Here is a 14,777-nt window from a genome sequence, read left to right on the forward strand (position 1 = left end):
CAGGCCAGTCAAAATTCCATCTTGGGGGCTGGAACAATGGCTCAGTGGTTAAGAGCACTGACTGCTCTTTTACAGGTCCTGAGTTCAATTCCCAGCACCCTCATGGTGGCTCACAACTATCTGTAATGGGATCCAATGCCCTCCTCTGGTGTGTCTGAAGACAGCAATACTGTACTCGGACATAAAATAAATAAATCTTTAAAAAATAAATAAAATTTTTTTAAAGATCATGTGCACATACTGCTCTTACAGAGAACCTGGGTTTGGTTCCCAGCATCTGCCTGGTGGCTTATCGCCCTCTATAATACCAGTTCCAGAGGATCTGACACTCTATTCTGACCTCCATACAGGCATGCAGACAAAATACTCACACACATTTAAAATTTGTAAACGAATACATCTTTTTTTTTTTTTAATCCCAGCATAGACTGGGGAAGAACTCCTGAGGTGCCACTCTGAAATGGGGAGCCACTGGCAGTTGACAGCAGCTAAGGAGAAAGTCACTTTTCTTTGAGGATGTAGTTGCCAGTAGGTCCCCAGTGAATGGCCCATGCTAATAACCATATAGTCAACACTAACTGCACTACCACTAAAAATAGTAAAAGAAGACGATGTTAGGAGGGAGATCAGATGAAAGGGTCCTGGAGGAAGTAGGAGGGAAGTAGTAGTCGGTGGATAAGATCAAAATACTTTACACATGAGGGCTGGAGAGATGATGGCTCAGCAGTTAAGAGCACTAGCTGCTCTCCCAGAGAAGCCATGTTCAATTTCCAGCATAAACACAGCAGCTACCAACTATTTGTAACTCCAGTTCCAGGAGATCCAATGCCTTCTTCTGACCTCCCTGGACACCAGGCATACATATTTGCAGGCAAAACATACACATACAACCACAGCACTCAGAGGCAGATGGACCTCTGTGAACTGAAGGTATGGTAGCACAAGCGTTTAATCCCAGCATTTGGGAGGCAGAGACAGGCAGATCTTTGTGAGTTTAAGGACAGCATGGTCTGCATAGCAAGTTAAGGACAGCCAGAACTACATAATGAGACCCTGTCTCAAAACAAACAAAATATATGCTCTATAAAAGCACACTTTTAAATATATTATAGAAGTTAGGGAAGTAAAAAAACACAAAATGGACTTTTCTGAATATCCTAATTTTAGGGACTTTACCACAAAATAAGAATTGAACCATGTTACTGAACGGCCTAAGCTGTCAAAAGTAAGGAATCTGAAACCACTCAAAGCAGGACTGGTTATCATTTCACTGTGTATGTGTATATCAAAACATTATGGTGGTAAACGCCTATAGCTCTAGGTCTAGGCAAAACAATTCCCTCTAGTTTGAGACCAGCCTGCCTTACATCAAGGAGCTGGAGAGAGCTCAGCAGTTAAGAACACTGGCTGCTCTTCCAGAAACCCTAGGCTTTGATTCCCAGCACCACACAGTGGTTCCAACCAATCTGTAACTCCAGTTTCAAGGGGTCTGATGCCTTTTTCTGCCGTCATGGGTACTACATGCACACGGTACACATACACATAGGTAAAACACCCATGCACAGGTAGGTAGGTAGGTAGGTAGGTAGGTAGGTAGGTAGGTAGGTATAAATACATATAAACAGAGAGGGCAGTGGTAGTATACACCTTTAATTCCACCATGTGGGAAGCAGAAGCAAGTGATTCTCTGAATTGGGAGGTTAGCCTGGTCTACAGAGCAAGTTCCAGGACAGCTGGGGCTACAATGAAAAACTCTGCCTCAAAAAAACAGCAACAAAAAATTACACATGAAAATAAAATAAATATTATTTTAAAATTCTAACAAAGAACATAGCCTAACACATTTCTTTGCTGAGGGGGACAATAGTAGAGCGTGTGCTTATCATGTGCAAGGCTTGGAGTCTGGTCCCGATACCATAAAAAAGAAACATGTCAAGCCTGCCTGATCACTTACTACCATAAACAAGAGTGTGTGTTAGTAGTTTGTAACATAGAAGGAGAGAGTTAGAGACATAAAACTTAACAAGCACCAAGATTAATCTGGAGATTTTCCATATGGAAAAAATGTAAAACAAAATTCTCTTATACAAAATCTAAAAGATTCCCAAAAGTTTAAATAATTAATATATAAATAGTAACAAATGGAAAGCTAAGTCCTTGAAAAGTTCAATTATGCATAATGCATTTAAAGGATAAAAGAAAACTTTTATTTTTGGTTGAAATTTTCACTAAGTAGCTTAGGCTGGCCTTGACCTTGCCAGTGCTGATTACATGATAAGCCACTGTGCCCAACTGCCAGTGGCCAGTGCTTCTTTTCCTCTCCTAAGGTTTTCAGTAAGGTTGGGTTTAACTCGTGCTGCAACTGGAAGGTTACAAAAGGGCTCCGGGACTTGGAGAGATGGCTTAGTTGTTATGAATGTTGCTGTTCTTCCTGAAGTAAGGACTTCAGATCCCAGCATCCTTATCTGGCAGTTCACAATCACTTACAATTCCTGCTCCAAGGATCCGATGCCCTCTTGTGGTCACCATGGGCACCCACACACATATGTGCCATTTGCACATGTACACATATGAAAAATTTAAAAGCTTAAGAAAAGAACTGCAGGGGTACACCAATTCTGATAGAGTGTGGGGTTTGTTTGTTTGGGGTTGGTTTGTTTTGTTTGATTTTTGTCTTTTGAAGATACATACATCCACACACAGAGCCACTGGTTTTATTTATGAATTTTAGCACCATGAAGTTGGTTTGTATTTGATAATAACATAGGCACTACTAAACTTACAGTATTAACAGTAGTTCCTGCATTTACTCAGTGACTTTATTAGAGCCTGCTGTATTCCAGAACTTTTTCTTGCATGAACTTACAACCATTCCTAAATCTAGCTCCTCGGGATCTGATGCCCTCTTCTGACCTCTGTGAGAACCAATCCTGCACACGGTACATATACATATGCACTACACTCACACACATAAACTAAATACATTTAAATAAAAAACAAAGGGTACAATGCACACACAATAAGTAAGTAAATGTAATTTTAAAATATTTTTGAAAGAAACCGAGCTACTAAAAAAAAATGAAGAAAAAAATTATATAAATTTTTCAGCCTCTAACCTCAACTTACATATTGGAAACTCTAAGAATAAGGTGAAGTATTTCTATGTTGATAAAGGTCCCTCCTTCCTTTCTTCTTTCCTTCCTTCCTTCCTTTTTTTTTTTTTTTAATTTATTCTTTTTTCGGAGCTGGGGACCGAACCCAGGGCCTCCTTCCTTCCTTCTTAAAGCTCTCTTTCTCTACAGTGCTCATGTACTTCCTTTCAATTAGGATTACGCAGCTCCATTCCTAAAACAGGCCCACATCTGAGCACTGGTCAAGTACAGAGAGCATTGTCAAAGACTTTCAAATCTGTTGTGACTGCTGCTAGTGCTAATAAGTTCTGTAAGTTTACATTGTAAGCACACTTTCTTATGTTTGGTTTCCTGCAAATAAGCAAGAACAGTACAGACAGGACAATCTGACTCACGAATCAGTCATTCTTACACTCTTTCTTACTGCCCAAGTTGCCTTGAGCAAAGCACTGTCAGTCAAACAATACTATAACTGATGACTGGGTCAAAACCTGGATTAGTCTGTGATTAGTGTTGGAGGAAAGGTGGACTGCCAAACAAACAGCTATGACAGATGAACACCATTTCCTAGACTATATGCACAAGTAGGTGCTCAGGCTCACTCAGAGAGCCTACTAAGTGACATTCCTGTGCCACCTCCTCTGGTGTTCCAATGTTAGGTCTAAAAACCAGTTCTACTGCATGGTCCAAGATCAGCTGGAAACAGAAAAGCAGCAGGGACAAGCAGCCATGGACAAAACCAATCCATGGGTACACTAGGAGCTGCATAGAGCTTGCTTGGCAGCTGCACCAACACAAAGATGGCACCAGGCCTGAAGTGCAACTTGTACCTGGGTGCTGTCTGTACTCCCAAGTTGACCTTGACCTTAACCTCTGAGCTTCAAGCAGCTTCTGATCCCCAATCCTGGGTTCCTTAAATAGTACCAACACCCGGTTTCTGAGCACACTGAGTCTGACTTTCCAGCATAAAGCACCCACAACCATTTGATAGCTGAAGAAACAGCAGAGACAGAGGCCCTGGCAAAGAAGTTCCTGCCTAAGGAGATCTCAGAACCGCTGGCTACACCCACAGACCTGCATCTACACTGTGCTGTCCATGGGATTCTGTCTGGGATCTCATTCACCTACCAGGACCCTGCCCTGGTAGGAGGGGATACCTGCACCTAAGCATCTTGGTTGCACACAGTACCAATTCCTAGACAGTCCTCCATATGCACCCAGGACTGCCCTTCATATATCCCGGCTGCCTATCTGCTGGTACCTAACAGGAACAATAGCCACTGACAACTAACTGAACAGTTTAGAAGAGCCAAGGTAAGAGGAAGGAACATGGAAACAGAGACCACAGAAGCTGGTAATGGCTATTAAGGAAACAGAAGTAAAACCTGCAGGTGCCAGTCTGTTCCAGAAAGTTCCAGAGAGCTATGAAGTCTTCAAGGCCAATCTCAGATATCTGAGTTCTATAACAATGGCCTTCTGAAAAGAGCCAAGGATTCCAATACCCAAGCTAGCATGAGGACCTGTAATATTGGGGTGTGCCACTTGCCAATGCTTCTGCCTAACTCTACTACCAAAACATCCTGCTAGCTATCAAACACTCTGTAAATAAAAAAGCTACTGGAGCTGCCTGCCTCCCATTATTTTTATCCAGGTAGAGGAGAGACCCCCCTCAGCAGCTGACTCCAGCTTCTAACTGGTATCTCTAAATTCACTTTCTATTACAAGAAGAATTAGTGTTAAAAGGAAAACTGATAACATCAATTTGCCCTTTCAATGAAGAGTTTAAAGAAACTAAAAGCTCAAGAATACCATCTCCTATGCATCTGAAATGTTTGGAGAATTGAGAGAGACAAAAGAACACAATACTAACATGAATGACAAGAAAAAGTTACTATTGTTCTATTTTTCCTTTTGTTTTCAAACTGAATTCCCAACTGTTTTACTAAATTACTTACACTGTTACTAAATTTCCAACCAACAAAAAAATTGGATACTTTTAGGTTACAGTGTGTAATCTTAGGTGAGTAATAATACCTCTGGTCTCCCTAAGCACAGAGAGAAAGGGAGCCAAACAGATCTGCTCTGATATAATGGCAGCCATCAGCCACCCAACTCCAGTCCCTGTTCTAAACAATCGTTTCCCATGAGGACTTTGGCAAAAATTATACTGTCTCAATTATTTTACTGAAATTCTCATCAGGATCCCAAAGTCAGAAATAAAAAACTACCGTGAAACAAAACCTTAAGCGCTAGGGCACACACGAACAATACCCATGGATTCGTCCTTTTGTCCACTCAGAGTTTCTCACGGCCTCAGCAGATTTAGCAGCAGCTCTGTCTACTACTTACCAAATGACAGCTGCACTCCTCCCCCTCCCCCAGCTGTAACTCAAAAATGTCTACAGAGATTATTAAATGTTCCTAAGGAGCAAAACAGCCCCACTCAAACTCCTCTCTGATATAGTTCTTCACTTCTTAGAACTAAGCTATAAAATGATGAAATACACTTACTTACTAATTCCTAATAATTTGACAATACAAAAAATAGGAAAAAAAGTAACCAGCTCTCCTTACAAGCTGGCTGCCTGAACCTGAACAAAAGTGAAGTAAAGGTCATTACAAAGTCACCTAAACCTAAAGAAACACAAAGTATAACTATCCTGTCAGCATTTATGCTCCCAAAGGAACTTTATCTGCAATAAGTTTAAGGGTTTTTTTCCTTCCATATACTGAGAAAGTCCTCCAAATTTTCCCAGTATACACATAAGTGCTAATCAGAATGTTGAGGCTAAAACTAACCTCCTACCCTTAAAAATACAGATTTGCTAGGCATGGGCAATTCTAACACAGAGGCAAGAAGACTGCTAAGAGTTCGAGGCAACCTAGGCTATATATACTGAGATGATGAGTTCCAGGTCAACCTGGACTATTGAGAGAAACACTACCTAAATAAACAAGTAAAATACATTGGAGCACATCTGTAATGCCGTCACTCAGCAAGAGGGAGTGCTGGAGGTGGGGGCACAGGACTTGAAGGTGAAGGTTACCCTGAGTTACACAGTAAGTCTGAAGTCACACAAGTCTAGTGACCAGAATTCAATCCCTGAAACTCACAAGAGAATGAACTAGATCCCAAAAGTTGTCATCAGACCATCACATGTGTGCCATGATGGACATGTCCACCCACATACTTCCTGTGCACACACAAACACACGAGACAAAATAATGTTATTTATTGATCTTATGTGGGATGCACTTGCCGCACTTTATCTTCAACTCAGCACTGTATTTTATTTTTACTAGAGCCTTTGGAAAGTGGAGGGAACAGGGTCACATGTGTTCCCAGGCTGACCTTTAACTCATTACATAACACGGAATGACCTTGAATTCCTGATTATCCTATCACTACCTCCCAAGTGCGAGGATTACTGGCATACAGCACTATATCCAACTAAAGTTACAAGAGATTGAACCAAAGACCTTGCACATAGTAGACAGAGCTCTGCCCACTAAGCCATATCTCCAGCCCCTATTATAGCTTTTTTTTTTTTTTTTTTTTTTTTTTTTGGTTCTTTTTTTCGAGCTGGGGATCGAACCCAGGGCCTTGCGCTTCCTAGGCAAGCTCTACCACTGAGCTAAATCCCCAACCCCTATAGCTTCTTAAAGATCTCAAAAGAACACAGTGTGGTGGCAGTGGTAGTGGTGTTAGTATATGTGTAATCCCGGCAGGACATAAGAAGATCAGGAGTTCCAGACCACAATAAGTTTGAAAGCAGCCAATCTATATGTGACCCTCTCTCGAAAAAATAAATAAAAAAATAAATTATGGGCCAACAAGATTGCTCAAAGTATAAAGACACTTGCCACCAAAACTGACAACCTGAGATCGATCCCGAGGACCTGTATAATAGAAGGAGGGAACCAAGTCCCACAAGTTGTCCTCTGACATCCACACATATACCATGGCATAAGCACCCTGATATACACATACATACACACACACACTATAGACAGATAGATAGATAGATAGATAGATAGATAGATAGATAGATAGATAGATGTAAAACAATTTTAAACAAAATATATAAAGCTCTCAAAACACCATTATCCCTGATAGATACTAATCATGTAGACATTACAGATATTAAGTCACAGATAACAAAGTTTAAGGTAATCCAATGATTAGCATCTTTGAAATTTATCTCAAGTCAGTAATATTTCCTCTGTTCAGTAGTATAAATTTTTGAAGAAGTATACCATTTAGCTACCCTTATTATAAGATGATCAGAATGTTTTCCTACATTGGAGCCATTATAAGTACAACACAGTGATTGAAGCCTGCGTAAGTAGCTGGGAAAGAGCCAAATGCGATAACATACTTACTAAAAAGGACATGTATTAGCTCAAAGAAGACAATATAACAGAGAACTAGGAAGTGAGAAGCCCACCAGTCCTTTCTGGCTAAGCCAGAGTGAGCAACATCCCAGCAGTCTTTAGACTCGTCTGTCATCTGGATTTGGGAAATGCCCTATTTTTCATGAACCACTTAAAAACCACACTAGTCTCATCAAAATGCAAAGCAGGCTACTCTACTATACAATTATCACTATCAGATTCTACCTTGTAAGAGTCATTTAAAGAAGGATGGAGGTAATGATAGTATATGGAGTAAAGCACACCTTTATATTCCTTGAAACAGCCCTTTTACATATATATATATACACACATATATATATGTGTGTGTGTGTGTGTGTGTGTGTGTGTGTGTGTGTGTGTAAAATGTCATTCTACCATATCATATATAGACCTGAATTCTTCAGACAATATAATTAGAATCTCTTATTTTAAAATTCTGGAACTGGGCATAGCGCGGCAAACCTTTAATCCCAGCACTCAGGAAGCAGAGGCAGGTAGATCTCTGTGAGTTTGCAGACAGTCTGATCTACATAGTAAGTTCCAGAACATCCAGAGCTACATAGTGAGACCCTATCTCAGAAAGGAAGGACGGAAGGAAGGAAAGGAGGAAGGAAGGAAGGAAGGGAGGGAGGGAGGGAGGGAGGAAGGAAGGGAGGGGAAGAGAGGAAGGGAGAGGAGGATGGAGGGACAGAGGGAGGTGGGCTGACAAATACATCCTAGATTGGAAGGGAGAAGAAATAAGGGCTATGACCCTCACAACCTATCAATTGTAGAACACGTGCTTAGCATGTCTGAGACCTTGAGTTCAATCCACAGCCCCACCACACAAAGCAGAGAAAAGGCTACTGTAAGGTGGTGTTCAGTCAATACAACACTAGTAAGTAAAGGTTCTGGACATCCAGCTATCACAAGAGTAGGTGTCCTCTCAGTATCTTCTGTGGTTTTGAGTTCAGTTAGGAAAATAAGGGCTGAGGAGATGGCTCAGATGGCACTGACTGCTCTTCCAGAGGTCCTGAGTTCAATTCCCAGCAACTACCTGGTGGCTCACAACCATATATAATGGGATCTGATGCCCTCTTCTGATGTGTCTGAAGACGGCTACAGTGTACTCATATACATAAAATAAATAAATTTTTAAAAGAAAAGAAGAGAATGTATTGGCAACCAACAGATTGGGAAAAAGATCTTTACCAATCCTACATCTGATAGAGGGCTAATATCCAAAATATACAAAGAACTCAAGAAGTTAGACCGCAGGGAGACAAATAACCCTATTTAAAAAATGGGGTACAGAGCTAAACAAAACATTCTCAGCTGAGGATTATCAAATGGCCAAAAAGCACCTAAAGAAATGTTCAACATCTTTAGTCATAAGGGAAATGCAAATCAAAACAACCCTGAGATTTCACCTCACACCAGTCAGAATGGCTAAGATCAAAAACTCAGGTGACAGCAAATGCTGGTGAGGATGTGGAGAAAGAGGAACACACCTCCATTGTTGGTGGGATTGCATTCTGGTACAACCACTCTGGAAATCAGTCTGGAGGTTCCTTAGAAAATTGGACATTCCACTACCTGAGGACCCAGCTATACCTCTCTTGGGCATATACCCAAAAGATGCTCCAACATATAACAAAGACACATGCTCCATTATGTTCATAGCAGCCTTATTTATAATAGCCAGAAGCTGGAAAGGACCCAGATGCCCTTCAACAGAAGAATGGATACAGAAAATGTGGTACATCTACACAATGAAGTACTACTCAGCTATCAAAAACAATGACTTTATGAAATTCATAGGCAAATGGAATGAACTAGAAAATATCATCCTGGGGGTTGGGGATTTAGCTCAGTGGTAGAGCACTTGCCAAGCAAGCGCAAGGCCCTGGGTTCGGCCCCCAGCTCCGAAAAAAAAAAAAAAAAAAAAAAAAAAAAAGAAAATATCATCCTGAGTGAGGTTACTCAATCACAGAAAAACACACTTGGTAGTATGCACTCATTGATAAGTGGATATTAGCCAAAAAGCTCAAATTACCCAAGATGCAATCCACAGACCACAGGAAGCTCAAGAAGAAGGATGACCAAAATGCGGATGCTGCCACTCCTTCTTAAAAGGGGGAAAAAATATCCATAGGAGGGGATATGGAAGCAAAGTTTAGAGCAGCGACTCAAGGAATGGCCATTCAGAGCCTGACCCACATGTGGCCCATATATATTCAGCCACCAAAACTAGATAAGATTGATAAAGCTAGAAAATGCATGCTGAAAGGGACCGAATATAGATCTCTCCTGAGAGACACATCCAGAGCATGTCCAATACAGAGGTCAATGCTAGCAGCAAACCACTAAACTGAGAATAGGACCCCCTTGGGGGGAATTAGAGGAAGTATTAAAAGAGTTGAAGGAGCTTGCAACCCCTTCAACAATGCCAACCAACCAGAGCTTCCAGGGACTAAACCACTACCGAAAGACTATACATGGACTGACCCAGGGCTCCAACTGCATATGTAGCAGAGAATAGCCTTGTTGGGGCACCAGGGGAAGGGGAAGCCCTTGGTCCTGCCAAGGTTGGACCCCCAGTGCAGGAGAATATGGGGGAGGGCAATAAGGGGGATGTACACGGGGAATACCCGTATGGGGGAGGGGAAGGGGAGCGGATGGGGGCTTATGGACAGGAAACCGGGAAGGGGAATAAAGTTCAAAATGTAAGTAAAGAAATATATCTAATAAAAATTTTTTTTAAAAAAGTCCACCAGAAAAAAAAGATACTAAGTTCTGCTAATCTATTTTAACACAGAAATCTAAAAAAAAAAAAAAAAGCAAAAACAAAAAAAAAGAAGATAACGTATCCATAATAAACCGAGTCTGCTTATCTTCAAAGGACAGCCAGATTTCCCACACCATCCAATTTAAGGAATTATGCATACCTAAATATGCTGGGTCCTTGCAATGAGAGATTCTCAAGTTTACAATAGGATTTATATTTTTAAAAACCTTCCATGTTGTCCTATATAGATATAATCATATGAAGATCATGTTACCAATGTTTGAGTTGGTTTATCAATCACAAGGACAAATTTGTACTAAACAGTACATGTAACTGACCTGTTTTTTCTGATAAACATTTCCAAGACTACAGATTTAAAATGCCCATGAAACAAAATAAAAGTCACAAGTTCCCACATAAATCAAAACTAAATCTGACCAGGCATAATGGCACACCTTTACTCTCAGCACTGGAGTAAGTAAGGCAGAGGCAAGAGGATCTCTGAGTTCAAGATCAGCTTGGCCAACCAGGAGTATGCAGTAAAGTCTGTCTCAAAACACAACAGCTGGACACAGCTTTTAACTCAGCATTTGGGAGGCAGAGCCAAGATTTTTCTGTGAGTTGGAGGCCACCCTGGTCTACAGAGCAAGTTTCAGGATAGCCAGGGCTAAATAGAGAGACCCTATCTCAGGAAAACAAAAAAACAGTAGGTTTGACCTCATCATGCCTTTTCCTAAAAACACAGAACATTGATTAGCTATTTACTGAACACCACAGTGACTGCAAGTAACATAGACATTAAAAATTGCTAAAATGGGGCTGGAGAGATGGCTCAGTGGTTAAGAGCACTGACTGCTTTTCCAGAGGTCATGAGTTAAATCCCAGCAACCACATGGTGGCTCACAACTATCTGTAATGAGATCCGATGTCCTCTTCTGGTGTGTCTGAAGATAACTACAGTGTATTTATATATAATAAATAAATCTTTTTTAAAAATTGCTAAAACAGCAGACTCAGTAAGTGAAAAAAGCATGTGAGAAGGGGCTGACTCACTGGGGAAAGGCACTTGCTGCCAAGCCTACCCCTCTGAGTTTGATCCCCACAGGATCCATGTGGTAAAAGGAGAGAACTAATATCCAAAAGCTGACCTCTGACCTTTACAATGGCGCTATAATACACATTCATATACATGCACACATATAATAAAAAATGTAAATAAAATTGAAGTGTTAAATAATGTATATTAAACTCAATTAAATAGTTTGATTTAGCCATTCCCCAATGTACTCATATCGAACACGTTGTGCCCCATAACTACAATTTTGTCAGCCAAAGACAATAAAGCCTTCCTCGGTAAGTCTCCTTTTTTCCTCAACCTTTGCTTCCTCATAGTCTTACATATTCTCAAGCTAAATTACACCTGTCCTAAATTCACTCTAATCCCACCTCATATGTCATAGGTCTCCAAAAACACCAATGCAAACATGTCTTCCTTTCTGAAACTGAAACCGTGCATTATCTGTCTTCATTCATTTTGCTGCCATGCATTGTATGATCTTTCTGTGAATCACTGACTGCATATAGACTATACAGGGTAATTCCACTAACAATCATGTTGCTGGGGTGAGAATGCAGGGGTGTTACCTGTAATTCCAGTAATAGGAGGCTCTTGAGTTCAAAACTAACCTTAACTATATAAGACAGTTAGTGATAGAGCTCTTACTTGCCTAATGAGTACAAAGACCTAGGTTCAGTCCTCAAACCCACAATGCAAGTGACATTGTGTCCATGTTGGTTTACCTAAGTAGATTCTGCAAAGGTTGCACAAGGATGAAAATCACCTAACTGTATTTTTCAGAACTTGTCCCCATCCTTAAACAATGCAAGATGATTGATGATTTTTCCATGTTTGCCTTGTCTTTCAAAACAACAACAACTAAAACTGTGGTTCTTAAGAACAAGAACCACATATGATTCCACCCACCTCCAGGGCATCCAGCAGAGAGCCCTGTCTATTGTGGGCAGCATTTGGTTATATTAGATACTGATGAGCTTGAATTTATAAGTCAGGCCTGACAAGAAATAAATCAGAATTAAAAAAAAAAATACAACAAAGATCATTTATTCATCTAAGTCCTAGAAAAATACCTAAAAAGCCTTAATTAAATCATCCCTTTGGATTGAAGACTTCAGGTAATTAAAAAAAAAAAAAGACATTTACATTATGTCGTCTCACACTGAAAAGCAATCCTTGAGTGCACTTACAGATCCAAGGGCTAATGTTTTAACAGGGCATCCATCACATTCAATAACATGTCACTGATTTAACACACACAGTGGCTGAATTCCAGACTCCCTCTCTGTAGTGAGACTTCTAGTGTCTGCTGGGAAAAAATAAGGTATACACTCTTTCCCAAATTGAAATATGGAATATGGCAGACAGCGCATCAGCATAGAGCAAAGGCAGCAAGTAAAACCAGTAGATGGAGGTATTTATGAAGCTGGAGGTGGAACAAGGAGAAAAAGGAAATAGGTTCATTAGTTCTAAGTGAAGTCCTTATTCACTGGACTCCATTTGTGTTTCTAAGAAGATAGAAACAGAAACTTAGGTCTTCTCTTAAGAGTGCATCCAAAGCCAGGAATAGCAGTGCACACTTTTAATACCAACACTTGGGAGGAAGAAGAAGCAGGCACACCTCTGTGAGTTCTAGGCCAGTCTGATCTGAATAGCAAGTTCCGGGACGGCCAGGACTACATGGTGAGACCCTGGCGCAAACAGCAAACAAACAAACAAAAAGATACCATGTATTCAAGATACCGTGAATAAAAATAAATTATGACATAACCACTCATTTTAAGAAGAATCTCACCACCCTTAAAAAAAAAAAAAAAAAACATAACTGGAGGCGCTGGCACTGGCTAGCATGCTGCAGAAGCCTTTTCTTCTCAAAGCATAGTCCTACCTATTCTCTATTGGCTGACAGCCTGGCAGAACCAATTTTATATCAGAGAAAGCAGTCCCAACATTCTGTCCTTTTTTTGTTTTCCTGAACAGAAAAATAAAATCGAGGGGGTGGGCTAGGAAAGTGGAACTAGAGACACTGGCAACGTGATATCCAAAATAAACTAAGTTGAAACAGTACGTTCCACCTTCTTCCCAAAGCCATTTCCTTCAATAGCAACAGGGAGCGCAGTCTGCAAGTCATTGGTACACGGCTATTTTCACTTTCACAAGAGCCCAAAAACCAGTGAAGAGCAAAATCTCCCTCTTCCCTGATACCTTCCAAACCTTCTCTTTCTGTACTTCAACAAAACCTACTAAGGAGTCCTCAGCATTTTGTCTCACTGAGGATGCAGAAGGGGGAGGATCTGGTTGAGAAGTGGGAGGAAAAATAAGACTAGGTGAGACGCAAAAACGGAAAGAGTACAGGGGGATAGGTCATCACGAAAAGAAGACAAGGAAGAGGACTGCAAGCAAATTAGGCGCAGATTTGGCTATGAATTCACCGAGGAAGACAAAAAGATGGGGGTGGTATTAAAGAGCGGAAGCGAAATGAGGGGCAGACTGGAGACGCCGCGGAAATGAGGGCTAGGCAGGACGCTGGCCCTGATGCCTAGGGTTTGCTGCCAGTACCCGAGACAGCAGGCAGCAGGTACCGAGGACACCGGTGTCAAGGGAATCACGGGTGTGCGGGCAGCTTAAGACCCGGTTTCCAGTCTTAGGGGCCAGGGACCTACGCGGCGCCCGAGCGCGGGACACACGGGGCTCTTACCGGTAGTTTGGGATTGACCTCGCCCTTACAAAAGTGGCAGAAGAAACGGTGCGCGGCGACAGCGGAGCCCGCGTCCGCCCCCGCCGCCGAGGCCTCCGCCATTTTTCGCCTCTGCGGAGGATGTCCGAAAGGGCGGCCGGCGGTCCCTCCCCAGGCCGCTACCTCCTGGGCTGCGGTCGCCGCCGCCGCCGCCGCCGTCGCCGCCTCCTCTGGGCGGCCCGCCGCTCCAAGGCCCGCAAGGGTCACGTGAGTCCGCCCGGCCCCGAGAGGCCCGCCCGCCAGCGGCCGCGCGACCCGAGGCCCGCCTCCCGGCACCAAAGGCAGAGGAGAGCCCGCCCGCCGGCACCTCAGACAGCCTCTGGCCGGTCCTCCAGCCTTCCAACGAGAGGAAAGAAAGAGCGTCTCCGGAAACCACCGACACGGTCGGCTAGAGCGGTCTGTGCTCTGACCCTTCCGCATCCGCCTGGATGGTGCGCTACTTCTAAGAAGGGGCTATGGGCTGCTCCTGATCTTAGGCTACTGTCCTCGGGAGGATAACTTTTGGAGCTTCTAAATTAGCACTGACCCTGAGGTTAGTGAAAAAGCTGCCGGAATGAGGAGGCCCTGACTCAGGGCTAAGAAACAAAGTCCGGAACAGAAACTTCCATGAAGGCAAGAGGAGCCAGGCGCCTTGGAAATGTTTTCAAGGAT

General features: G+C 42.2%; 1 protein-coding gene across 1 annotated transcript in view; it reads right to left on the bottom strand.

Moving 5' to 3' along the window:
- Rnf115 (ring finger protein 115) overlaps nucleotides 1-14,586 on the bottom strand; it is a 66,414-nt gene extending 51,828 nt beyond the window's left edge. Inside the window, exon 1 of the mRNA XM_032897673.1 lies at nucleotides 14,088-14,586. Coding sequence (XP_032753564.1) covers nucleotides 14,088-14,546 — 459 coding nt within the window. The 5' untranslated portion in view covers nucleotides 14,547-14,586. The remainder of the gene's footprint in view (nucleotides 1-14,087) is intronic.
- Between the last annotated feature and the right edge of the window lie 191 nt (nucleotides 14,587-14,777).

The sequence above is a fragment of the Rattus rattus genome, chromosome 3, assembly GCF_011064425.1.
Source record: "Rattus rattus isolate New Zealand chromosome 3, Rrattus_CSIRO_v1, whole genome shotgun sequence".
NCBI classification, from domain to species: Eukaryota; Metazoa; Chordata; class Mammalia; order Rodentia; family Muridae; genus Rattus; species Rattus rattus.